The following is a 25,871-nucleotide window of genomic DNA, read 5'->3' as shown; positions in this document are numbered from 1 at the left end:
ACACTAGGGACAAATGGGATGTAGTCAGAGGTTACAGATGTTTGGGAGCTGTGCTTTGCCTCCATGGTCCAGCTCCATGAATACATTCTTTTTTTGTATATATATATTTTGGTTTTTAGTTGTAGGTGGACATAATACCTTTATTTTTATGTGGTGCTAAGGATTGAACCCAAGGCCTCACATGTGCTAGGCAAGCACTCTACCACTGAGCCACAGTCCCAGCCCCCATGTACACATTGTGAGTACCTACATTACCTGCTCCCTTCACCACACCCCATCCTTTTTTTTTTTTTTTTTTTTTTTTTCCTCTTCAGGAGAATCCGGGCTGGAACAGAACTTACTTGGGACTACAACTATGAGGTGGGCAGTGTTGAAGGCAAGGAGCTGCTCTGCTGCTGTGGAGCCATCGAATGCAGAGGGCGTCTTCTTTAGACAGTTGCCTTCCTCACTTTTAGAACTCTTCTTTCCTCAGGAACTGGGTCTTCCTGACAGTTGAACTCTGACCCCCCAAGTCTCTGGTCTAGCCACTCCCCCAGTTCCTAGTAGATAGAAATGGGGGTTCTGGATCAGGAGATCTCTTCCAATGTGGTGCTAGCAGGCAGAGTCCCTTCTTGACTTCCTAAGGCACTAGGGAATGGGGAAAGATTACCACTCTAATCTAGGCCTGCCATCCCTTCCATCATATGTTTGTTCATGTGTTCATGATTCTAATCAAATTGGTAGGGGGGAGCACTGCATATCTGCTATCCCTGATTTGTATTGTTCCTTGAGAAGTCTTTTAACAAAATGGTAAAGCTAAGATTGTGATTTGATTTCTCTCCCTCAGGCCCCATACTCCCATTCTGGATCTTTCAATGGTGAAACCTGTCCATCCCCTGGTGGCCCCCCCCACACACACACAATGGGCAGCTGTCATTAATCTTATTATACCTTCTCTATTTTTATTTTCCATGTGAAATTTTTAAAAGAATGTTACATAACTACAAGGAAGGCATAAGAAAAACTATCTTAGTTTATTTAGTTAATTCCTCATCGAGTCCTAATAATCTGATCCTTGTTGCCACATTTTATTTAATCTTTAATATATTTTAATTAAAAAAACAAACCATTAACAGGACATTTTTGGTCTGAAATGGTCCCTCTGCTCAAATGACAGGTGCTAGCTGTAATTCTGGCTTTAAAACCAAAACTCCAAATGTTTAATAAATAAAAATTAGAACTAGTTGCCATTCTACTCCAAACCAGCTAGCCTAGCTGAAGAGAATTGGAAGGGGAAGAAGACAGAGAGGGGAGGCTGGAAGACCTTGGACTTGTAGCTATAGGGACAACTGGCAGAAAAGTAACATCACAACCATCTGAGCAGTCCCCTCCCCAATATTATCCCCACTTTTTGGCAGAGTAGGGCAAGGGTCCTGTGTATTCTCCTATGCTCAGTTCATTTTGTCTTATGAGGGAAAAAGTTAAGAGTTTAGCTTTGGTTTCTGACCAAAGTCAGGAAGCTTAGAAAAGTGAGCCTTGGTCCACTTTGGCAGAGTAAGACCCACAGATGGGACAGTAAGGCACAACCATGGCTGTGGAGGTCAGGGAGTCAAAGGCAAACAGGGCCAAATTCTCCAGAATAAGGAATGTGAATCATAACCCCCACTCCCAGAGCTGAGGAGGGATGTCAAAAGCAATAGAAATGATAACAGTGAACAGAAAGGAAAACCATCTTCCCCAGTAAAGGATATAACCAGCCTCCTCTCTGCCTGGGAATAGGCTGGTTAGAATTTGGTTTAAAGGCAACTGGGTGACAGAGGAGGGAGGACACAGAGAAGTCTCCTTTCCCCTTCTCTGTAGATCTCCCCAGAGCTTGAAGTGACCCTATGAGGAAGGTTGGCTAGTTCCTTGGCTTTATGCATTAATGTGGGAGGCAGTTGGGGACATTGGTTCAGTCATTCTTACGATGGTTGTTATTGAGGATGGGGTGGCCATTCACTAGGGGCCGGCTCTTTACTCCTCCCCCAGCTGTAGCCTCCTCCCCCTCTGAGCTCTCTGTTTCTTCCCGGTCACTGCGTTCATCTTCTACCAGCTGTGGAAAAGGAAAAAAGGGTCAATGAGAGCTTCAAATTCCTTAGGACTGCCACTGAGAGCTTGTCCCAATATGCCCAGGGTCCCACAGTAGTTTTGTGGGGGATTAAACTCAGGGGCACTTTACCACTGAGCTACATCAATGTACCCAGGCGTTTTTGAAACAGTCTTGCTAAGTTGCTGAGGCTGGCCTTGAACTTGACTGCTATTCTCCTGCCTTAGCCTCCCAAGTCTCGGTTGGGGGATTACAGGTGTGTACCACCACACTGGGTTTCCCTCAGTTTTTTAAAGGGTTACTGACATGACATGGAGTTTGGGGAGTTCTGTAGTTGAAAGTAATAAGGCCTACAAAAGGGAGATAGCCTTACCTTTCCAGTTATGAACTTGTGGGCCATGCGCAAAATGAGGTAGGCCCAGAAGATATGCAGTGTCTGTAGCACACCCATCATGGCATTAAAGAAGTAATAACCAAAGAAGGCAGGATAGAGCTCCAGTGGATACACCAGGGTGCAGTGCAGGATCCTGAGGATTTCCGGGGGAAGGGGGGTGACAACATGGACAAGATGGGGTAAATAAATGAGGGAGAGAAAGGAAAGGCTCCTGAGTTTTCAAGAGGATAGCTTGGACACCTACTTACCAGAAGGGCAGGATGACCAGTCGAGTGATGATAAAAACAATGGCGAAGATGATGAAGATGTTGTTGCAGGTGTTTTTCCATCCCGCGTAGTTAAACATCTTGGCTGACTGCAGAAATAGCCCCCATACATCACCATGGAACCCTGAGTTTCCCACATACATTCATACGTGTACTCACTAGCAGGACTGGTTGTGTGTTGCCTTCACCACTACCCCCCAAAAGACAGAGCAACTAAAGAATCTGCACTGGGGCCTCTTGTTTGAGGAAGCCTAACCTCTAGCAGGTAGTCTGAAGAGTCATGCAGAGCCATGATGAGAGTTCCTGCTCGGAGGTAATTGGCAAACCAGGAGAAGCTAAGGAGGATAATGGTGGCCACATGGTGGATGATCTGTTCCTTAAAATCCTGCAGAAAAGATGTAGGCTGTAGGAGACGTTTTCCTGTTCCCCAGCTCCCACTATTCCTTCTTACCTCTTGTCCCCCATATTCTAATGGCTCCATCCAAAGCCCCCAGAAGGCAGAGACTTAATCCCAGGACCTCATTTGGCTCTTAGGCTTAATTGCACAGCCCTTCACCCACCTTTCTCTTGACATCAGAGGCAATGCTGAAGAGCAGTGACCAGTAGAAGGAAAGTTCGATCATGTAGTACCAATACTGGGAAGGGATGATGCTCTGGGAGAGGAGAGAGGGGTAAAGAACCTCAGAGCAACCAGCCCCCTAACCCTCCAATCCCAGCCCTTCTAGCCCAAGGTTATTAATCCTATAATGCCATTCCCTCTTCCATGTGTCCCAGAAATCATCCATTTCATACCTGTATGGGATATCCCTCCCAAACTTTCCTCATGTCATAGAACCAGGGCTTCTGCAGAGAGATGGTAGAATATTAAAGGAATGAAGGACTGAAAATTCTATGGCTTCATCCCACCTTGCCAGAGAATCTAATCCCATTTCCCAGTAATGGCCACTCACATCCACAATGACAGCCATTCCAGCAATGAAGGCAATCAGGTAAAATGTGAATCTCCAACTGGAAGAGGGAACACAAATGGCTGGGTAGGAGGATAAACAGTCCCCAGATATCCTCAAGTTATCATTAATAACTGAATTCACCTGCTCATGGTGGCCACTCCACCCAGCAAGACATACCAGACCTTACTCAACCACCCCATTTCATGTGCCCCAACTTACCTGGCTTCTCGGAACTTCTTGAGGAGACTGGGCCGGTCCTGGTTCCGACGGCGGCGGAACCAGCGTTCTACCTGGCGTCCAGAGAGCCCACTCTGCCGGGACAAAAGCTCTACTTCCACCTGGGTGAAGAACCCATTATGTTCAACCTCAAAATCAATAGCACTCCACTCCCATTTCTTCACCCCCCATGGCTAAAACCCTCTTTCTCCCTCTCCCTTCCCCACTAATACTCAGTAACTCACAGGGCCAGAGGAGCCTGCAGTTCATACCTGCTTAGGTTGCTTGCCACTGGTCAGGTAGAAATGTTCCAAGGTGGCATTAGGAGGGGCCCGCAGCCGAGTTTTCTCCTTTACATTCAGGAGGGCAGCCAGTGGTGTAGCCACATAACTGGGGAAGGGACATGAGTGAGAGATGTCTGGCTCTTTCAGAATGCTCTGAGCCCCTAAGCTGGGAGGGAAAAGAACTGCAAGCTCAGACAACTTTATTCTGGGCCTCAGTTTCCCCAGTTCCCTGGCAACCTCTTTCCTCTAGCCTCCTGGGCTGCCCACAGTTGACAAAGCTGCCTGTGTTCACTGGTGACTAGGCGGGGTGGCGGGTGAAAGACAAGAACAAATAACCATTGAAGGAAAACGCTTGGGGGTGCTGAGCCCTCAGAGAGACAATGGTGCCCTGGGGGTGAGGGGACACAGTGGGCAGTGACTTGGGTAGCCAGAACACCAGGATCAGGGCTAATGATACAGCAAAAGACAAACTTAAAGTCCAAGAGACTGTGTGGCTGGCAGCTGGGGAAGGCCTGAGGATAGGCTGGTATGCTCACAGCTCGAAGAAGTATCGAATGATGAGGAAGAGCAAGGCCAGGGGTAGTGTAATATAGAGGTCTGAGGCTTTGGCGTAGACACGTCCATCTCGGTCTTCTAAATCAGCCCAGGTTAAGTTCACAGGCAGCCACAGCCGTTCCCACCAGAAGTAATCATACAAGGTCTGGAGCATCCTGAATAAAGAGGGGGCAAGATAGAGGGAGTCAAGAGGGACAGTTGTGGAGGAAGAATTAGAGAAATGAAGGCTTTCTTGGTATGTCAGAAGGAACGGGGTAGTGACTCAAGCCCTGGAGTTTGGTCCTGGCTATGTGGCCTGGGGCAAATCAGTTTCCTCATCTGTAATATTGTGGCTTTCCAGTTTTAACACTTACTGTTATGGCAACCTCAGGTGATGCTGACACCTTTGGAAGTCCTGAGTCCCTTGAATAAAGAACCTCAGGTTCTTCCCAGCATTTTGCGATCTCAACCTGGAGGACAGGCAGAACTTGGCCTGAGAAGCAATGGCCAAGAATCTTGAGTAAAACCTTCCTTCTTCCCACTCTCAGGCCAACTCAAGGCTTTAAGGCTCATGGGGGAGGGGACAGAAGAACCCCAAAACAGATTACAGGGCTGGGGCAAACACTCCCCTTCCCTACAACCCATCTAGACCGCAGATCCTAAGGAAAGCAGAAGTATATTCCTAAATGATGCTGAGCTCCCAAACAGTCAATGAACACCAAGCGCACAAAGTGACACCTCATACCAAGGCACCCGGTCCCTACACTTAAGGCAAAAGAACCTCACCTGTAAGCCTCTTGCAGAAATAAAGTGAAGGTAGAGTGGCACAGAGTCAAGGACTGGGGACAGAGAATCTGGACAGCCAACTAAGACATCTGATAGAATGGAGCTAGTTCTTATAAAGGCTCATCCAAAACTTAAAACACTAATCCCAGGGGAACACCCATCACAAATACCCCTTGTCCCAGAAAACAGCTGCTGCTTTACACCTTCCCCCTTGCCTCCACTGAAAGAGAAAGGACAGGGTGGCGGTGACTACTTGGAAACCCAGATGAAGGAGAGAATGGTCTGTGCGGTTCATAGGGCATCAATAATTGCTTGAAGCCAACAGAAGCAGCAAAATGGCCCTGAAGGGTCAGTGATGACAGATCCAGCACAATACCTGGCAGTCCGAGGACTCCACAGTGAGTGCCAGAAGGGTGGCCCAGGCAATCTTTTCCAGGTTCCCCACCCTTCATTCTCCTCCCAAGAGGAAAGAGAGCTGGTGGTATTCAGACTGGCTCTGAGATTGAAAGCTGAGACAGAAGATAGTCCCCTCTCAGGGAGGAAAGAGTGGGGGGGATTGTTGTCCCATGTGAATGGTAGACCAATTAGTGCTGCTGAAGGCTGAACACTGGGCTGGTCCTTGGCCTGCTCCTCCAGAAGCTCCACCCCACTCACTACAGAAGCACTTGCGAAATCCCTCTCAGCCTGTCACGGGTCAGCAAGGACTTTACCCTCCTGTCCGTACTCCTGGTCACTGCTCTCTTGGATGAAATCAGAGGTAAGCACTAACAATAAAGGAACTTCAGCTCCACCTTCCCCCTCCTGCCCAGAATCCCTTACAGACAGACACACTCACATTCCAGGCTTCAGCACACAAGGGCACTGCCCCTTCCCCCTCCACCTTAGCCAGAATAAATATTTAATTAGTTCAAGAGATGGAAGCCTTTTGAACTGAACAAAATTAAATATGATTTCCCACAGCAGAACTTTCTACACACAAATACACACTATTTTTCATAGAGAAAAGTAGAAAAAGAAGGGACAATGGAGAACTCCAAAGTATGTTTGAACACCTCCCCCACAACTACAATTCCCCACCTCTTCTTTCTCCACAAATTAAAGCCAACGGAACAGGCAAGCCTCCACTTTGAACTCCATCCCAGTCAGTAGAAACTGGTAGAAATGTGTCTCTCGTCAGGGCATTTTAAGGGTTGATTCAGAGGACTGGCTAGAGACCTGGAGGGTTGGTGGTGTCCCTTCTCTTGGACTCCTTGAGCCCAGGAATGTTTTGCCCCTGTTTTATCCCTACAAAGATGATGAGCTGGGGAGGCAGGCACAGTAGGTGTCAGAGAACGGTCAAGCACCTGCATAGTGCACCTACCTCAGCTCTAAGGCAAGACAGCACCCACACTCTTCCACTCCAAGCATGGGGGGTGGAAGAGAGACGTGTGAGAGAGAGCATGCTGTGTCAGGAGTTCAGAGATGCAGATTAATGGGGCTCTCTCACAGGCTTTCTGTGACCACAGCGTTCCCTTGCTGTCCTAGACTTCCATTAGCCTAGAAGCACTACTCCTCTCCAGGGGGAAGAGGTACCAGGTTCAACAGAGTTAGGACTTCTGGCTCAACAGGAGGTGAAAAGATAACAACTGGGGCTCCTAGCCAGCTTCACCTACACTTCTCCACAGAACCAAGCAGTCTGTCCCCTGTGGCAGCCCTAACAGCTTCTTGGCACATGCACTACAAACCAAACAAGGAATCCCATAAATGAGGCCGGGGCAAGAAAAGGTGATGTACATACAGGGTAGAAAGAAGACCCTGCCTTTCCAGCCCCCTTAGCCCTCAAGGCAGATACTTGGTTTTCTGGCAGAGAAAATCACGCCTATACTTTTCAGACCTACAGAAATTAACATCCCCACATGAAAAGATATTGGGGGGGGGGGTGAATGTGAGAGTGTGTGTGTGTCTCTTAACACCACACACTTACCTCAGAGACACAAATGCTACACAAGCTGGAGAGGGGCCAGAGGGGCAGGGATTTCATGAGCATCAGGTTACCTAGATCGTGAGCAGAGTTCTGCCAGTCCCCAATCTCTGCCCCAACTCTGTCTTACCATCCTCCAAGACTCTCCTAGGTGAATGAAAAAGGCATGGGAGCTAGTAGAACAAGAAGGCTGGCAGGGCAGAAATTTAGCCTGTGAGAAAAGAATTCTCACAGACTCAATGTAGTAACAGTCCCACTGGCTCTCAGAGTTTGGTAAAATAAGGAAAATACAAAGGGGCCAGAAAAGGCAGAGTGAAAAATAGGGTCTTGCAAAGTCTGAGGAACTACAAAAACAAGCAAAAAAACCCCCCAACATGCTGGTGAGGTAGTGCATGCCTTGTAATCCCAACAATTTAGGAGGCTGAGGCAGGAGGATCACAAGTTCAAAACAACCTCAGTAACTTAGCAAGGCCCTAAGCAACTTAGTGAGACCCTGTCTCTAAATAAAACACAAAAAGGGTTGGAAATGTCACTCAGTGGTTAAGTGCCCCTGGGTTCAACCCTCTGCACACATACACATAAAAAAGCCGTTCAAGATGTCCTGAATAGTCTTCCTTGTTGAAAACTTTCTTTTCAGGCAATGGCAGCAGATCTTGAACTGAACTAGAAGGCTGCAAGCAATGGGTGAAGTAAAGAAGAAGTGTGCCACTATTCCAGACTGCAGGCATAGGCCCAAAAATTTGGGTCAAATTCTGGGAAAGACGGGGGGTGAGAGGCAGCAAGAACAGTGGTCCTCAGGCTTCACTTGGCCTACCGCTTGACTGGGATGTCAATCCAAAAGTCCTCAGGGTCAGCTTGTGAAGAGGCATCTGAGGGTGGGGATGGGGGTGGATGGTGCATATTAGAGGGAAAGCCAGTCTGTAGCCAGTGGCAGGAGAAAGAGGAGGTCCTTCCTTCCAGGGTGAAATCTGGCCAGAGGCCCCAGTTAGGAAAGTAGGGTGTGGGATGCCAGGAGAGACAAGGCTCTCTGCACTCTTGGAAAGTTTCTGTAAGGTCACTGTATGGTCAGAGTCAGGTCCAAAGAAACAGGGATCACAAGTGCAGTCGGCCACTCACATTAAGGTCCAGTCACCTCAACTCTGGTATAGGACAGAGGGCCCACTAGCCCCTGCTCTCAGACAGGGGTGATTGCTTGCTGGAGGCCTTCCCTGCTTCAGTTCTCTAGGAAGAGAGGCTCCCTTCATACCTCCGGATTCACAGAACTCTCTGACCCCTGACCTTGACAACTCAGGTGAGTGAAACCAGGCATTGCTGTCAGGAGCCTGGCATCCGGACAGAGAAACTTCCAAGCTCAGGGCAGATTAATACCACACACCTGTAGTTAACCCATTTTGCCAGAGGGCCTCTGTGCCCATAATTAGCAAGTTACGGCCCAGAGAGCCAGTTTCACTAGCTGCTCCCCAGCCAGTCACACACCCCATAACGGTATATGAGCCTTAGCCCAGGGGGACGAGGGCAGACACTCTGAGCCACTCCTTCCTGTTTCCCGTTAAGCACATGCACTCTCTGTCCTCTCTCCCAAGGTGGGCACCGTGGGTCGGTAATTAGAAAAAGCAAGAAGATCCTCCTCTGCCTTGGTACTCCAGCCACCACCCGGACCCGTTCAGGCGAGGGGCGACACCGCGGGTAAGGATCTCGCGCGGATGGTCACCAAGCCTCTCTACTCCCCAACAAAGGGGTGCCTGTGGCCCCATGGCGGGCAACCCCCACGTCCGCACGTCCCAGCCCCTACCTGTTGCCCAAGAGGGCTCCTCCCGACCCGGGGCGGCGCGCCGGGGAATGCCGAGGCATCAGGCCAGGCTGCCTCGGCGGCGCTGGGGGCCCGGCCGCTCCAGCGAGGCGCTCCGACCCGCCCTCCCCGAGGCCCGCCGCCATGAGCGCGCTGGGCAGAGGCCCCCAGGCTGGCGACAGCCTCCGCGCACGGCTACCCTACGGAATGCGCTCGGGGCCCTGTGCTCTCTTCGGTTCCCGAGCCCCCTAGCAGAGGCCCTCTCCACCGAGCCACGGCCGAGTGGTCCCAGCTCTTCCAACTTTTTCGCAGCCCCTTCTTGCGCCCGCCCCCGCGCGCGTGCCTGGGACGCCGGGCCGGGGTCTTGACTCACTCGGCAGCGGCGTCGCGGAGCTGGCCCGGCCGGGAGCCGCCGCTCCGTCTCCTCTTGTCCGCGCTCCGGGTCCCCCCTCCGGACTGGCTCGGCCCGCTCCTCTCCTCCCCCTTCCGCCTGCCGGCCCGCTCCCTCCCTCCCTCCTTCCTCCTCCTCCCGTCGCCCGCCGAGCCCAGTAGAGCTGAGTCCGAGCCCAGCGCGGGGAAGAAAGGCCGCGAGCAACACGGGAGCTGGAGACTGGGCGTGGGCCTCCGGGAGGGAAGGGACGAGCAGGGAGGACCGCGGGCCCGGGCCTCTGCGCTAGGGTAGCTGCGTCCCGGCTCCCGACGGCCGGCCGGGAGCGGGCGGCGAGGTCTCCAGAACCGAGCCCTCGCGGCGGCTGGCCCCGCGGCCGCGCCCACTGTAATCGCCACGCCCGGGAGAAGCCCCAGATGAGGGCATGCAGGGTGCAGGCTTTTCCAGACACTTGGGTCTCTGGGTTCTGGAGAATGTAGCCCACTGGAACCCCGAGACAGGCCCATGAGGTGCCAAAGTAAAAGGGTCCCACAGCGGTGGCGCCCTTGCCCCACCATACACTCCTCCGACTGCGGTTCGCGACCTCGGCCGGGTGCTGCGGCCCCGGGTTCCTCTGCTGGATGGATTGCCACACTTCCCACCTCCAGCCCCACTGGCACAGCCAGGGGAGCCCTGACCAAGTGTCGCGCGACTGGGCTGAAAGTGTCTCCGGGAACGGACCCAGGCAGCAGCGACCCAACCCTTCCCCCAGTAAAAGCCACGCGTTTCCACCCAAGTGCTGTAGCACCTACCTTAGTGGCAGCACCTCCTTACTTGCATACACACCCTACTGTAGTAGAGGGTGAAAGACACCTTCCAACTTTTGTTTGTAAAATGTATTTGAATTTTGTCTACACCACGTTTATGCATATTCGATTTCATATGAAAATATATATCCCCTTAAATAGTCTGATGAAATCAATGTTTCATTAAAAAAAATAAATAACTGGGGGCTGGAGATATAGCTCAGTTGGTAGAGTGCTTGCCTCATAAGCACAAGGACCTGGGTTCAATCCCCAGCACCGCAAAAAAAAAAAAAAAAAAAAACAAAAAAAAAAACCTGACCTTGACTCCTAGCGTGCCTGAAACTTGACTAAGATGCAGTTGAGGGTTTGTTTACACAGAGAGCTACAGCTTACTCCATGTTGAGGTACTTTTAATTAAAACAAACTGATTTGTTCATTTGCTCCTTGCAGTGGGACCACCCCTTGCAGTGCCCAAGTTACCAGGGAGAGAAATGAGACCAGTTGATTGGTCCCCTGCACCAGCCCCCAGGGACCCTCCAGACTTTTCTAGCCACTGCCTGCCTGATTTTTTCAGTTCCCAGAAACCCTTTTGGTCCTGTTTTCCTATGCCTCTTGTCTGAACCCCTCTTTCTAGGACATCTTAAACTGTATCTTTCTACCCACTTGTTACTCCCCTTTCCTGAGCCCTCCAATTCCATAGTTCTCTTTCTCCAGCGCAGTCCCTAGAGTACTTACCTGTTACATACCCACACACCTTTTTCCACCAGGGTTCCAGTGTCTCCTGTTTGGGTCCCTCTCTAACACCTCCCCACACCCCTGTGCTACTTGTCTCCCTTCTTTTCTCAGAGGATTTTCCTAGGTTCCACTCTTTCCCATGGTCACCACCAGACTTTTAAAAGGCTTCCTCAGGGGGACAGTTAACTCTCCTGGTTAACATTTTTTTTTTTTTAAGATAGCAGTGGAGGGCTGGGGGTGTAGTAACTCCCTGGAAGAGCACTCGACTAGCATGTGTAAGGCCGTGGGTTTAAAAAAAAAAAAAAAAAAAAAAAAAAAAATATATATATATATATATATAAAACATATATGTACATATATATGAATGAATGTGTTAATTATATATATAATCCATGTATATGTGAATTACATAAATACTTACAAATATACAAATTCATACACACGTGTTTGTATGTGTGTGTGGGGGGGGATGTGTATGAATAGTGAGCAGTAGGGAGAGGAAGTTTTAGGGCAGAAGTTGGATACTGAAGGCCTGAGAAATAAAGATAAGAGGATATACCCCTCCCCCAGGAGGCAAAGGAGAAAATGAATGGAGGAGGGGAAACTTGGCCTCAGCCATGATTGGAAGGATGCTACACACACCCTACCTTGAATGGACCAGATTATGATCACTACCCTTCCAACCCAACCCCCACCACCAGGCTGGTATGGCCACGCCCACAGTGCCCCAAGGGAGGCCTGCCTTGTCATGACTCACTTCCTCTATGTGGGCTGCTGAGGTGTAAGGCAGAGGACAGGCCATCGGACCACAATTTAGGTATCTAAGTGGGCTTCTGGAACAGAATAATACATGGAACTCAATTGTGAAAGGTGGGTGTTTCCAGGACAGGGTTACCTATACAATACAGAAGTCTGTTTAAGTATGGAGTAGAGTCTGTCTAGTATCTAGTTTCTGAACACACTCAGATGCCAGGAGCTGTGGGGAAAATTTCCTAACAAGAGGTAAAATAGCCAAAAGAGATTGATTATTGTGTATTCTGAAATAATGCAATGCAAAGTGTCAGCAGAAAAGCAATGGGGCTTCTGGGTTTGAAGAAGTGTTCTTGAGTCAATAGCTGAGGCAACTATATATTACTGCTTTGTCCCTGTATTCCACTAAGAGGGACAGCAAAACAGACGTCCCATCATCAAGGGATGAAGACAAAACTGAAAGGGAGTTAGGAGACCTGGATTTTGGTTCCAACTTCACAGCTTTAGAATCAGTATTGAAGGGTAACAGATTAGATCATCCCTAAAATGTCCTCCAACCCTGAAATCCTAAACTTTAGAACATGGAGTTGGGTCTCCTGCTCTACCACCCTAAACATGGGATCTTATCTGATCCCGAAAGCTAAGCAGGGTTCTGATTAGTATGTGTATGGAAGAACATGGACATGGAAGGTGAACAGTAAATCTGAAAACAACTTCAGTCTAGCTTGTGTGGTGATCAAAAACAAAACTCAGGGATGAAACTTGGTGAGATTCCACCAAAGTTTCAGTGGAGATACTGTAAATGTACTCCCCTTCCCCCAACCCTCACACTCCTTACATAGGCAATAGGACATGGCTTTTACCAGGTGGGCTTCTTTGTGTCTTCTCCAACTGAGTTCAGCCTGCAGGTCTACAAGGAGTCCCTTGAAGAGGTTTGAACTGGGCAAGACAGGTGCCCTCACTCTAAGCCTGCTTGGCATGTGTAATCAGAAGAGATTCTGAAGATTTCCAAAAGCTGAGGACATGGGGACCCTGGCTGTGGAACTGCTGTCCAGTGATCACTCAGGATAACAGGTAACCTGGTTCCCCAACATGTGTCTAGTGGTCTGTCTCATCTGCAAGTAGTGAGTAGATATCCACCTGAGGCTCTTCCCCTGACCCCACCTCCCCAACAAGCCCACCCAGAAACTTCATGCCCTCAGGAGGTTTCACTTCTCAACAAGTGACTGAGAGAGACCATCCTTATCTGGAGATGGAGCTAGGAACCTCAAGTGGCGGGTAGTAGACTCTAGAGTCCCGAAGGTTGCTAATGCCCTCTTGTGGTCATCTTCGGAAATGGCAAGGAAGAAATTGCCAGTCAAGATTGGATTTCTTAGGGAGACAAGTAATAACAACAGTTACTATTACAAAATAATATTGTAACAGTACTTATTGTTATATGTCAGTTAACAGTTAACATTTTTGTAGTACTGGGGATAGAACCCAGGGTGCTCTACCCACTAAGCTACATTCCCAGCACTATTTGTGTTTAATTCTGAGGACAACCTATAATACAAACGGTATTCATTCTCTCTCTCTCTCTCTCTCTCTCTCTCTCTCTCTCTCTCTCTCTCTCTACTGGATTGAACCCCAGGGGGAGGGAGCTGCTCGACTGCTCAACTACTGAGCCACATCCCCAGCCCCCTTTTATTATTTATTTATTTATTTTGACTTACGGTCTCTCTGAATTGCTTAGTGCCTTGCTAAGTTGCTGAGGCTGGCTTTGAACTTTTGATCCTCCTGCCTCATCCTCTTGAATTGCTGGGATAACAGGGGTGCTGTATGCCACCCAACTTATCTCTGTTTCAAGGACAGAAAAGTTAAACTAATTACCCAGCAGAAGAATTTCAAGTTTGAGGTCACCCTGACCCTGACTCAAAATAAAAAATAAAAGAGCTGGGGATGTGGTTCGATCCCAAGTACAAAAAAAATAAATAAATAAAACATATTTTGCTTTAGCTGTCATGAGTCCCATTTGTCAGGTTGTGAGGTAAAATACAGGACATCCAGTTGGATTATAATTATAATTGCAGGTAAACAATAAATAATTTGTCAGCATAAGTGTATTACATGAAATATTTGGGTCATGCTTCTATGAACAAATTATTCATTGTTTATCTGAAATTCTAGTTTAACTGGGTGTCCTGTATTTTTATTTACTTAATCTGACACCTCTAATTAACAAGGCACTGTGCCACTTTCTATCATTACCTTGTTTATCCCTCCCAGAAAACTGATCTTCAGATGTCTACCCCCCCACCCCCACCAGCCTCTTCTAGTATTCCCATTTAGAGAGCTGAAGTGACTACCTAAATTTACAGACTATAAAAAGTGGCAGAATTGGAACTGGAACCAGGCATGGTGGCGCATGCCTGTTAATTCCAGCAGCTCAGGAGTCTGAGGCAGGAGGATCTCAAGTTCAAAGTCAGCCTCAGCAATTTAGAAAGGCCCTGTCTCACAATTTTAAAAAATGGCTGGGGATGTGGCTCAGTGATTAAGTACCCCTGAGTTCAATTCTCAGTACCAATTAAAAAAAAAATGTTTAAAAGAAAGAAAGGAAGAACAAACAAAAGAAAGAAAGAAAAGAAAAGAATTGGGACTTGAACCCACATTCTCTAATCCTAAAACTGGTGCATATTTTCCACTTTGTTGTGGCCTGGGGATTGATCCCAGGGGTACTCTACCATTAAACTACATCCTTATCCTTTTTCTTTATTTTTAGTTGTAGATGGACACAATACCTTTATATTATTTATTTATTTTTATGTGGTGCTGAGGATCAAACCCAGTGCCTCACACATGCTAGACAAGTGCTCACTGAGCCACAACCCCAGTTCCCCAGCCATTCTTAATTCTTATTTTGAGACAGGTCTCACTAAGTTGCACAGGTTGGTCTCCAACTTTTGTGATCTTTCTACCTTGGCCTCCTAAGTCACTGGTATTACAGATGTGAATGACTATGACTGGCTGTTTTCCACTTTGATGGGAGAGAATAGTGAGAGCAGTGATTGCCACCAGGGAAATCTTTCTTCGTGGTGTGAAGCACTCTATAGGAAAACCAGTGAGGGCCATCCTGGGTTGGAAAAGTGGCAGAGTGGAGAAAGTGCTCCAGTTTGTGGGCCCAGCCCCAATCTGATCCCTCCAGGGAAGCAGAGAAGAGATTGCTCCCAGGCCCAAGGGAATCAGCTGTGAGGTTTGAGCAACTCCTCAGGGCCCCCAAGAGGCTCTGAAAGACTGTTCACCTGCAGCTCTGCACACTGACAGCCTGGAGCCCAGCTGCTGGGGTTGCATCATCTGCAGCTCAATCAGTCAGAGAGCCCTGGCAGCCAAAAGTTAGGAGAAGGAGTCAAAGAAATTGGGGCCCCGGGAGTCTCCTCCTCCTCCATGTTGCCTTTGGGAGCATGACGTTTCTGTCCCCAGGGAACAAACACCCTTTGCATTTTTCTCTCCTGATTCATCGAATCTGCTCCCACCCCAAAATACCTGTGTCTTTCCTTCACAGGGATAAAAACCCCTTATCTCCCCACCCAGGTTGACTGGCTTTAAAAAGGCAGTGATCAAGGGAGTTTCTGGGCTGAGACCCCTTCTGGGGTGCAGCCTTGGGCGCCTTACTAATATGTGCCCCAGCAGGTTTTTCTATATCAACCTTGAAATCAACCTGGAGCCTGCTGGACCTGCCCCCCAGGGAGCAGGAGGCCAGAGTCAGAGCCAGGTCAGAGGTGGACTTGGACTGGGCTTCTGTGGTCCCATGTGGCCCCACAGGGAAAGCAATGCACAAAGCCTCCTGTGTCCTTGGCTGAGCTGTTCAGAGGCTGAGCGGAGTTCACTTACTTGGGTTAAGGCCCAGTTCCTGGGAGGAGAGATGCTAGGCAGGGAGGTGTTTACACATGGGACCTGGTCTCCCACGTCTGGGAGGAGCTAGAGCCCCAGACAACAGATGGGTTGGTCTGCAGGAGATGTCATCTGACCGGCTGTTCAGCCCAGGATGCCCACGCCCCCTCTCCTCTACCAGGCTGCACAGAAGCTGGAGTGCCCACAGAGGCAGGCCACCAGGCCAGAACAATATCCACCTATCCTCTAGCACCTTGGGTAAGTCCTGGAATTGGGTCTTCAGCGGAAGGAGGGGGACCTTGTTGATTGCTTGAGGGAGGTAAGCATGTTTTCCTTTCCCCGTCTGAGAGTGCCTCCTCTCTAGTCCAGGTACCATGTCCCACAAGGACACATACTTCAACTCAGAGTCTGTACCTGGTGACCTAAAGATTCCAACATGAGATTCCCAGGGTAAAGGGCAGATAAGTAGGAAGGCACTTTTGTAGGTGGTGATGGGGGTACAATTAGGAGCTGAATCCCACCCCATGCACTTAATAGTGCCACCTCACCTCAACTGCCCTATAGTACCCCAGGAGAATCCAGCCAAGCTGTGGAAGGAAGGGACACAGACCTCAGAAAGGAGTATCATCTCAGACCAAGGACTGAGGAAACTTGGATCAGGAAGGGTTTGATTGGTGCTGGTTCTAGCAGTCTCTCTGGTCAACCCTTGCTTCCTAAAGGAAGGGCGAGAGGTGGGGAAGGTGGAGCTTACCCCTCCCTTACTCCTATAGTCTGGGCTCACAAGCCTGCTAAGCAGGTTAGTATATATATATATATTATATTAAAATATATATATATTATATATAAATATATATATATTTATTTATATATAAATATATATTTATTAAAATATATCTAAATAAATATATATATATATATATATATTTTTTTTTTTTTTTTGGTGCAACAAGGAAAAGGAGTAGGCAATGGGAACCCAGGCAGTAGGTCTGAGGGTCATCAAGAGCCCAGCTGGGCCTCAGTTTGTTCCTGTTTCCTTCCCTAAGGCATCCTATCCTTTTACACCATGTCTGTGAGCTGCAAGGAGATGAGACCTCCTCTGACCCAGGAGATCCTTAGCCATCTGGGCCTTGCCAGTAAGGTAGGAGAGGTGTGCATCACCATTTCTGGCTGGGAATCATCTTTAATGTATCAACTCAGGGGCTGTGAGAAGATGGGAGAAAATGGAGAGTAGATCCTGTCCTGGGCACTGGGGAGGGGCAGAGGTGGACAGGAATGTCCCCTCCTAATCATTCCATGCTCTTACAGACTGCAGCTTGGGGAACCCTGGGCACACTCAGGAACTTCTTGAGCTTCAGTGTGGACAAGGATGTACAGAGGCTACTGAAAGCCATTACAGGCCATGGTGAGCCCTTTCCCTCTGCTCTTGGGGTTCTTTTAGAAACTGATCTATAGACCAAGAAGGAGCCAGGAAGGAGGAACTAACACTGTTCAAGAAATGTTTGTGAAATACTTTAATTCCTGTATGCCAAGTACCATACCATGGTAGGTGTGTCATACTCATTCTCACAACACCCTAGAAGGGAAGTCTTATTATTTCCATTTTTCAGATGAGGAACTAGGGTTCAAAGAGATTAAGATCCTTGTCCAAGGGCATATACCTCTTAACAATGGAACTAAGATTCTAAATTTAGCTGACCAATCCCTAAAAGCTTTTTTTTTTTTTTTTTTTTTTTTTAACTACAACGCTGGGCCAACTTTGCCTAAATTTGGATCAGATTTACGTGCCATTTCAGCACTTGATTTGCATCTTTTAAAAAAAAATTTTAGTTGTAGATGGACACAATACCTTTATTTTATTTATTTTTATGCAGTACTGAGGATCAAACCCAGTGCCCCACATGTGCTAGGCAAGTGCCCTAACACTTACCCACAAGCCCAGCCCCTGCATCTTCTTTTGGATCAAGTGGAAATATGGGTGATGTAGCCTCTGCTTCTTCCCTTCCCAGCCCTTCCTCTCTCTGTTCTCTACTCTGGAGAGTATGGGGATCCCAGCCCTGTGAAGATCCTGATGCCTTGGTGCATGCTTATAATCCCAACTACTTGGAAGACTGAGATAGGAAACTTTCAAGTTTGAAACTAGTCTCACCAATTTAGTGAGACTGTCTCAAAATAAAAAATAAAAGGGTTGGGGATGTAGATTAGTGATAGAGTGCCCTGGATTCAATCTCTGGTACAAAAAAAAAAAAAAAATTAAAAAAGCAAAGACCTTGGTTACAGTCCTCACTTTGGTTCAGGTGTGGATTGTGGTGCCATTGTGGATGTGCTGACCAATCGCAGCAGAGAGCAAAGGCAGCTCATTTCTAGAGCCTTCCAGGAGCGTACCCAACAGGTGAGACTGCTCCGACTTCCCAGGAGCAGTGACCCAGGTGAGGACCCCCAGAGAATATGGCATACAGCCATGGCAGCCAAGGCAGCCCCTGCCTCCTGGCTACCAGGGATTGGTGCTTCAGGTCTGAGATAAAAACCAGCTAAATCTTCCCAAACCTACTCACACTTCTGGGGCCCTCCCCTGACCCCATGCCTCTGCTGTGGGGACCATTTATTATAGGACCTGCTGAAGTCCCTACAGGCGGCCCTCTCTGGAAACCTGGAGAGGATTGTGGTGGCTCTGCTGCAGCCTGCATCCCAATTTGATGCCCAGGAATTGAGGACAGCCCTGAAGGTACCAAGAAAGGATACTTGCTAGGGTATCAGGGATTTGAGGACACCACTGAGGGAAGGACAGGGCCAACTGCCTGGCCTTTGTCTATTCCAGAGGGTGGACTTGGAGGCCCCTCTTACAATTTAGTATTGACCCTTAGATGAAGAAGTGGCCAGCATGTGCTCTCTGCCCCTCTTGGTCCGCCATCCTAATGACATGGCCTAGTCTCAGAGTGGGCTCCCAATTTCTCATAGGCCTCAGGTTCTGCGGAGGATGTAACCATGGAAATTCTTGCTACCCGAACCCCACCTCAGCTGCAGGAGTGCCTGGCAGTCTACAGACACAGTAAGAATATGGGAGGGGTTCCCAAGAACTGGAGAGGGACCTACAGGACAGTCCACTTCTCTATACATGAACCATCTGGGAACTTGGCTGTCCAAGTTTTATTCCCTTGGGGTCTCCCCTCACTCTCACACCCCCCTGCTTGGCTGCCAGTGCCTCAGTCTCCCCAGGGGAAGGAACCAGATGTGATCATTAAGGGAAAACAGTGATTAACTATCTTAGTCTGGGACTCCAGGGCAAATTCCAAAATAATAACAACATTAGGCACTGTAACAATCCCATGGTACCCATGTCAGCTTCCTAGACCCTTGCTGCCCCTGCCATCACACCACCCCCACTAGCTGAATGCAGCCTTGTTATAGCCTGAGGCTAAGGTGGGAACTTAATCTCTAAGTGATAGGTGTCACGTCTCCCCAGCTGCTGACCCTGCTTGGCTGCCACATGCCTCACCCACTAATTTGTAACTAGCTTTTTCCCATCCTCATCTTACCACCACCATCCCATTTTCTTGCTTTCCCCAATTTTCCTTTGATGTCTAATCTTATGTTCTTAATCCCTATCCTACGTCTCTCTCCCCCGACCTCGGTGCATGCTAGATAAGTACTCTATCACCCAACTACATCCCTAGCGCCCATGTTTTCCTCATTTCCCTTCCTTCTCTCCCTGTCCTGCTCTTTCCCCACTTCACATCCTACCTCACACATCATCTTTTCTTCATCTCCAATTGTCACTGGAGGGCCAGGGCTTAGCCATCTTGTTTCACAATATGGGTATCCTCAGCCCCTCTTCACTATTGGCCACCACCCTAATAATGAATAGATGCTGCCTGCCTGGCAGGTTGGTGCTTAGAATGAAATCACCCCACAGCTCACAGCCTAGAGATGTTTTCAGAGTGGTCATGATGGTATTTGTGCCTTATATCTTGAGAACAAGCAGCCATCAAGCTACTCTAAGCAGGAAATGGCACTGGCACCCATTGGCAAGGCACAATGAGTCAGGAATTTGACAGGTGGCTCTCTGTACGGGGGGGAAAAATCAGTAGGAGCCAGAGAGCTCTTGACTCCACCCCAGATTTCCAGGTAGAGGCTGAGGAGGACATCAAGTCTAAGACCAGTGGCATCTTGCGGGACCTGCTCCTGGCTCTGGCCAAGGTGAGGAGGACTGGCCTGCAAGGGAGGGAAGTTACACTCATCAGTTCAGGGGTGTGCACAAGCAGGGAGCACTGTGTCATGTGATGGAAAGGAGAGGACCTTAGGGAGGCTGGGGTTTGGCTTGTCAGTCTGAAAATCAAAAGCCACCCCTCAAGATGAGTGCAGGGGCCCCTGCCTCTAATTCAGATAACTCAGGAGGCTGAGGCAGAAAGATCCTGAGTTTGAAGTCAGCCTCCCTAACTTGGCAAGACTCTCTCTCTCAAAATAAAAAATAAAAAAGGGGCTGGTGTTGTGGCTCAGTGATAAAGCACTTGCCGAGCATGTGTGAGGCACTGGGTTTGATCCATAGCATCGTATAAAAACTAAATCAATAAAATAAAAGTATTGTGTCCATCTACAACTAAAAATGTATATTAAAAAAAAAAGATTGGGAATGTGGTTCAGTGGTAGGGTATCCCTGGGTTTAATCAGGACCAAAGAAAACAACAAGCAAGCAGACAAACACACACCTTTCTGAGAACATTTTTCTCCTCTTAGGGGGGCCGTGAGAGCTATACTGGAATCATTGACTACAATCTGGCAGCACAGGATGTCCAGGTGAGCAAGGGGACTTAGGAGTTTGCCTAACCATGTACATACGACATCCTTCTCCACTGTGTCTTAGAACCTGGGACCTGGGCACCCACTTGTCCCACAAATCTGTATCTGCCTTGGGGAGAGGCATGTCCCAGTGACATGGTAACAAAAACCTCTTCGCTCATTTTGACTCTGTCTCCTGAACTCCCAGGCCCCTCCTATCCTACACATTTGGGTGAGGGAAATTTCCCTAGGATTTTTCCAACTTGGGGAACAGAGGTGTGAGGGCCCCTCTATTAACCCTGTTTCTTGTTTTTTAAACCATAAATAGAACAAGGAATTGACAGGTTAAAATCACCTTTTCCATCCTTAATCCCATTTCCATCATGATACATTCTGGGAACATCATAACCATGGCTCCCCTGACCCAAACCAATAATCCTAATTCACTCCTTGCTGATCCCTCCCTCCCTCCCAGGCATTACAGCAGGATGAAGGATGCAGCACAGAAGGGCCATGGGTCCTAATCTTCACCCAGCGCAATCCTGAACACCTCATCCGAGGTAGACATGAGCCTTCTCGTCCCTACAACTTGCCCTAATCATGAGCTATGGCTGAGGGGTGTGTGTGCGTGGGGTCGTCCTTCTCTGTGATAATTGATCCTCCCTCAATTCATCTTCCTAACTACTTCCCATGCACATCCCAAGTGTTTGATCAGTACCAGCGGTGCACTGGGCAAGAGCTGGAGGAGGCTGTCCGGAACCGTTTCCATGGAGATGTCCAGGCAGCCCTGCTCAGCCTAGGTAGGACCAGTTCCAGAGGTGTGCAGTAGGGGTCTCTCCTGGCCTGGGAAGCTGTGGCCCTAGTTGAAGTCCTCCATCCTTCCCGGTTTGCCTCCAGTGGCGGTGATCAGGAACACACCACTGTACTTTGCTGACAAACTTCACCGAGCCCTCCAGGTGAGAAGTGTGCTCTTTTTCCCTCCCTTTCAAACAAAATCTGAGGGGAGACTCTTCCAGCCAGCTACTAATGTAACAATCTCATAAGAACTTGGTGGGGCTCTTCCTCTGTGTTTACAAACTGTCTTATCAAAGGTAAAATAGAAAACTATTGTTAGATCTAAGTTAATTGACCCATAAGAGCACTAAAGCTAAAGTTTGACCTTATTAATGACCGTGTGATGAATTTCTTCATAAGACAGTGACTTCCTACTCCAATATCCATTGTGGTCAGAGGTGATGAAGATAACACTAGCAAGAATAAGAGCCAGGATTTTTTAGGTGCCAGAGCCCATCCTGAGTATATTACACATATTTCAATCAGTCTCCAGAACCATACCCCATCATTGTTCTATACATGGAAAAAAGAAGAACAGAGAGGTAAAGTGCCTTGTCTAAAGTCACACAGCTAGTAAGTCATATAGTCTCCCTATAAACACTGAATGATATCAGACATTTACTGCCCTGTGTCAATACTTTGTCAGCCATAAGTGCTCTTAGCTCCCAGGATCCCCTTTCTCCATAGTGGTCAGATTTTTGTTCCATAGTATCCATCCTTAAACGGTGACCTTGGTTGGAGTAATTCCACCAACAAATCTAGTTACTTTGCTCAAATGAACTACATCTTCTATTAAAAAATGTCCCCAAAAACCTGCATATAAAAATTTTGCACTGGGTGTGATGACTCATGCTTATAATTCCAGTAACTCAGGAGGTCGAGGCAGAAGGATTGCAAGTTTGAAGCCAGTCTGGGCAGCTTGGTGAGACATCAACACAAAAAATAAAGGACTGGGGGTATAACTCAATGGTAGAGCACCCCTACAACAATAGGAGTTAACAAAAATCACCAGGTTAGAGAAAGTGTAAATGTGAAAGAGATAAGTGTTCTCTTTTTTGCCAGGCTTGGTGGCACATGCCTATAATCCTAGCAGCTCGGGAGCCTGAGGCAGGAGGACAGCAAGTTCAAAGCCAGCCTCAGCAACTTAGTGAGCACTTAGCACTCTACCGACTGAGCTATCTCCCCAGCCCTCAGGCCCATTTTTCTATAAAATTTCAAAAGCATTTTGAAAGTTTTGATTTTGTTTTTATGGTGCGGGGGATTGAACCCAGGTGGGCAAGCACTCTATCACTGAGCTATATTCCTAGCCCTTCTATAAAAAGTAAAAGGAAAAAATTCATTCTGAACACTCTTGTATTTGTTTCCCCCCAGTACTGGAGATTGAAACCAAGACCTGTGTATGCTAGGCAAGAGCTCTATCACTGAGCTACAGTCCCAATCCTTTTTAAACTTTTTAAAAGTTGAGACAGGTTCTCACTAAGTTGCTGAGGATGAACTAAAATTTGTAATTCTCCTGTCTTAGCCTCTCTGGTAACTGGGATTATAAGGCATGTACTGCTGCTCCAAATTCCAGTACTTTTTTTTTTTTTATTAGAGATATATAGAAACATAGACTGTGAAGAATATTTATTCAGAAAAATTACCGTCAGCAAAAACTGATTTGAGGCACATTTGAACCAATCTGAACTCTAAAATGAATATTCACAGTGACAGTCCTGGGGGATTATGAGATGCCAAGTCTATTCTCAAGTATTAAGTGGAAAGAACACTTGTATACTGAAAAGAATATTTAATCAGCATCTCTTGGTCCAGTTCTACAACTTTGGAGGGACAAGAATTGGAAGAAGGGAAAAATGGATATGAGGGAGCAATTGACAATCTTTAAAACAATATAAGACTGATGAAATTAAAATGAAGTAACCATCAGGTCCACTGATAATTTGATAATTTGATAATTTAAAAATGAGTCCAAATGAAATAGACCATCCTGTTTTCTTTTTTTTTTTTTTTTTTTGGTGCCAGGTATTGAACTCAGGGACACTTAACCACTGAACCACTTCCCTAGCCCTTTTTATTTTTTGAGACAGGGTCTCCTGGAGTTGCTGAGGCTGGCCTTGAACTTCCCATCCTCCTGCCTCAACCTCCCAAGTCACTAGGATTATAGGTGTGCACCACCCTAGCATCCTGTTTTCATCTCATCATTTGCTGGCTCAATCTTTTAGTGAGAATCTTACTGAGGTTAAAACCCAGGCCCTCACACATGCTAAACATGTGCTCTGTCACTGAACTGTACCCCCAGTCATTTTATTTTGTTTCTTCATGGAAGTTTATGATCATGGGGGGTTATGATCAAAGATGGGTTGTAGGCAGTTCTGGGCAAGATATCAGTGAGTCAAATGGCTGAGAAAACTCCAGAAAAGAGGATGTTAGGAAATGATGACAGCAGCAGTGCACAAAAAATAGGAATTTTGCAATAAAAATCTCTTAAGACAACAGATAGGGAGGGTCAGGATCAGAATGAGTAGACACACAGCTCTGATCCCTATGAGAGCCCTATCAACTCAGTGTGAGGATAGGGGAGGTGTATACTCTTTAAGCATTAAAAGTCAAGTTAAGAAAGTTAAAAGTAGTCTTCCTGGGGCTCAGTAGAAGAGAGCTTGCCTAGCATATGTGAGGCACTGGGTTCGAGTCTCAGCACCACATATAAATAAATAAATAAAGGTTCATCACCAACTAATAAAAATAAATAAATAAATAAAAGTAGTATTCCTGGTTTTCATGCCAGTAGTCTTTACAGGCAGTGAGCCTTTTCTATGTTTTATTGGTACACTGTAATTAGACATAATAGTGGGATTCGTTTTGCCATATTTGTACATGTGTATAGCCTAATTTGATCAACCTCATTTTCCATTACCTTTCCTTTCCCTCCCTCTACCATCCCCCCAGTTGGCCTTTTCTAGCCTCCCTGATGGACCCACTGGGACCATTTACCATCCTGCTGTCGGGGAGTGAGGTTGTAAGCTAGTGGCAGGACCAGGAAAGATATAGGGAAGGAACAAGAGAAATATTCAAGTTACCCACTCAGAAACCCATCTTTCCTACTATATCATCTTCTATGAGGCTGTACAAAGACGACTTCTGCCCTGCAATGTCTATTTCTCTTTTTCCAGGATTCTACCCTCCCTGCAGTTCAACCCTCTTTTTCCTTTTTTTTCCAGTACTGGGGATTGAACCCAGGGGTGCTTTTACAACTGAATTACATCCCCAGTCCTTTTTATTTTTTATTTTGAGGCAGGGTCTCACCAAGTTGCTAAGGGCCCCACTAAGTTGCTGAGGCTGGCCTCAAACTTGTGATCCTCCTGTCTCAGCCTCCTGAGTTGCTGGGAGTCACAAGGTATGTGCCAGGTGCTGGATCAATCCTTTCTCTTAGTGAGAATCTTACAAACTATTCCTTCTCCATCTGTTTCTTCCTCCACCAGGAAACTGAGCCTAATCACCAAGTCCTGATGCGCATCCTTATCTCTCGAAGTGAGACTGACCTTCTAAGCATCCGAGCTGAGTTCAAGAAGAAATTTGGAAAGTCCCTCTATTCTTCTCTGCAGGTGAAATTTGGCTAGTTTTTAGTCTGAGCCTTGGAGTTTCACTCCTCACCTATACCCATCTTTCCTGCTCACAGAAGAGCATATGCTTGCCTTATAGATCTCATGAGCAATTGGTTCATTGAGTGCAAGACTCCAAGCATCAGGGAGAATCTTTCCCTCCTGGATGAGCTGTGGACCAGCAGGAGGGAGGGATCAGAATGCTTGGTCTATGGTATGGTGGTGGGTCTTTCTAACATCTGACTTCCTTGTCTGCAGGATGCTGTCATAGGGGATTGCCGGTCAGCCCTTCTGGCCCTGTGCAGAGCTGAAGATATTTGAGACCTCCCTTCCCCCTACCCCATTCAAGAATCTGAGATTCCCATGTTTGGTTAAGCCTGCAGGAGACCAGCTGGGCCTCCAAATAGGATAACCCCTCATGGTGTACCACATACCCCAGCTTCTTATTGAGCTCTATGTTTCTTTTAAATCCTTAATTTCCTTCATTTCAGAATGGTGGCTGTACCTGGGCTCTCTGTCCTGGGATGCAGGGTAACGGAATCTCTTTGATAGTTTCTATCCCACTCATCTGTCCCATATCCTGACCAGAATCTCTCTCTGGTACTTGAATTTTTTTGGCAAACTTTACTGTTGTTTGTGTTCTCTGACTGATCTTTGGGTGGAGCAGGACATGGACCAGGAAGAGACCTTGGAGCTGAAGCACCTTTGATGTGCACTTGGGTATTCAATGGGAATCCTGTTTTTGCCCTAGTGTTGTGGTTATAAATATGCGCCACCCACCATGCCTCCCCTCACCCTCATTATTCTCCCTGCTCCAGGAAATTCAGGCAAATTAACTGAGGGACAAGCACACGAAAAAGGTCAGAAATGGTTGGAGGTAGCAAAGGACCATC

General features: G+C 47.5%; 3 protein-coding genes across 17 annotated transcripts in view; 2 read left to right on the top strand and 1 right to left on the bottom strand.

Moving 5' to 3' along the window:
* Setdb1 (SET domain bifurcated histone lysine methyltransferase 1) overlaps window positions 1-1,117 on the top strand; it is a 30,232-nt gene extending 29,115 nt beyond the window's left edge. For all 6 annotated transcript variants that reach the window (XM_047518035.1, XM_047518050.1, XM_047518045.1 and 3 more), the window contains one exon: window positions 315-1,117. In XM_047518035.1, the coding sequence (XP_047373991.1) occupies window positions 315-432 (118 nt within the window). In that variant the 3' untranslated portion in view covers window positions 433-1,117. The remainder of the gene's footprint in view (window positions 1-314) is intronic.
* On the bottom strand, window positions 995-9,764 carry Cers2 (ceramide synthase 2). Of its 4 annotated transcripts, XM_047518077.1 has the most exons (12): window positions 9,618-9,739; window positions 5,084-5,179; window positions 4,712-4,885; window positions 4,164-4,281; window positions 3,895-4,013; window positions 3,676-3,733; window positions 3,518-3,568; window positions 3,286-3,378; window positions 2,982-3,110; window positions 2,708-2,814; window positions 2,439-2,592; window positions 995-2,071 (listed from the first exon to the last, which is right to left on the bottom strand). In XM_047518077.1, exons 3-12 carry the CDS (start codon window positions 4,882-4,884, stop codon window positions 1,931-1,933), a joined length of 1,143 nt encoding a protein of 380 aa, XP_047374033.1. In that variant the 5' UTR covers window position 4,885; window positions 5,084-5,179; window positions 9,618-9,739; the 3' UTR covers window positions 995-1,930. The 4 variants fall into 4 exon arrangements, with proteins under 4 accessions (XP_047374033.1, XP_047374018.1, XP_047374042.1 ...); XM_047518062.1 differs by lacking the exon at window positions 5,084-5,179 and having other exon boundaries at window positions 9,618-9,764; XM_047518086.1 differs by lacking the exon at window positions 5,084-5,179 and having other exon boundaries at window positions 9,588-9,695.
* On the top strand, window positions 8,942-25,605 carry Anxa9 (annexin A9). 7 transcript variants are annotated; one of them, XM_047518154.1, is made up of 16 exons: window positions 8,942-9,141; window positions 12,804-12,976; window positions 15,895-16,030; window positions 16,816-16,919; window positions 17,078-17,174; window positions 17,644-17,679; window positions 18,067-18,161; window positions 18,381-18,494; window positions 18,728-18,818; window positions 19,887-19,966; window positions 20,504-20,563; window positions 21,021-21,105; window positions 21,250-21,345; window positions 21,443-21,501; window positions 24,859-24,977; window positions 25,237-25,605. In XM_047518154.1, the coding sequence occupies exons 3-16, from the start codon at window positions 15,898-15,900 to the stop codon at window positions 25,247-25,249; spliced, it is 1,182 nt and encodes a 393-aa protein (XP_047374110.1). In that variant the 5' UTR covers window positions 8,942-9,141; window positions 12,804-12,976; window positions 15,895-15,897; the 3' UTR covers window positions 25,250-25,605. The 7 variants fall into 7 exon arrangements, with proteins under 7 accessions (XP_047374110.1, XP_047374118.1, XP_047374065.1 ...); XM_047518162.1 differs by having other exon boundaries at window positions 8,970-9,141; window positions 15,954-16,030; window positions 24,859-24,981; XM_047518109.1 differs by having other exon boundaries at window positions 8,970-9,141; window positions 24,859-24,981.
* Window positions 25,606-25,871: the final 266 nt, after the last annotated feature.

The sequence above is a fragment of the Sciurus carolinensis genome, chromosome 1, assembly GCF_902686445.1.
Source record: "Sciurus carolinensis chromosome 1, mSciCar1.2, whole genome shotgun sequence".
NCBI lineage: Eukaryota > Metazoa > Chordata > Mammalia > Rodentia > Sciuridae > Sciurus > Sciurus carolinensis.
Note: the sequence above shows the minus strand (reverse complement) of the source record. Positions and strands in the feature narration are given on the sequence as shown.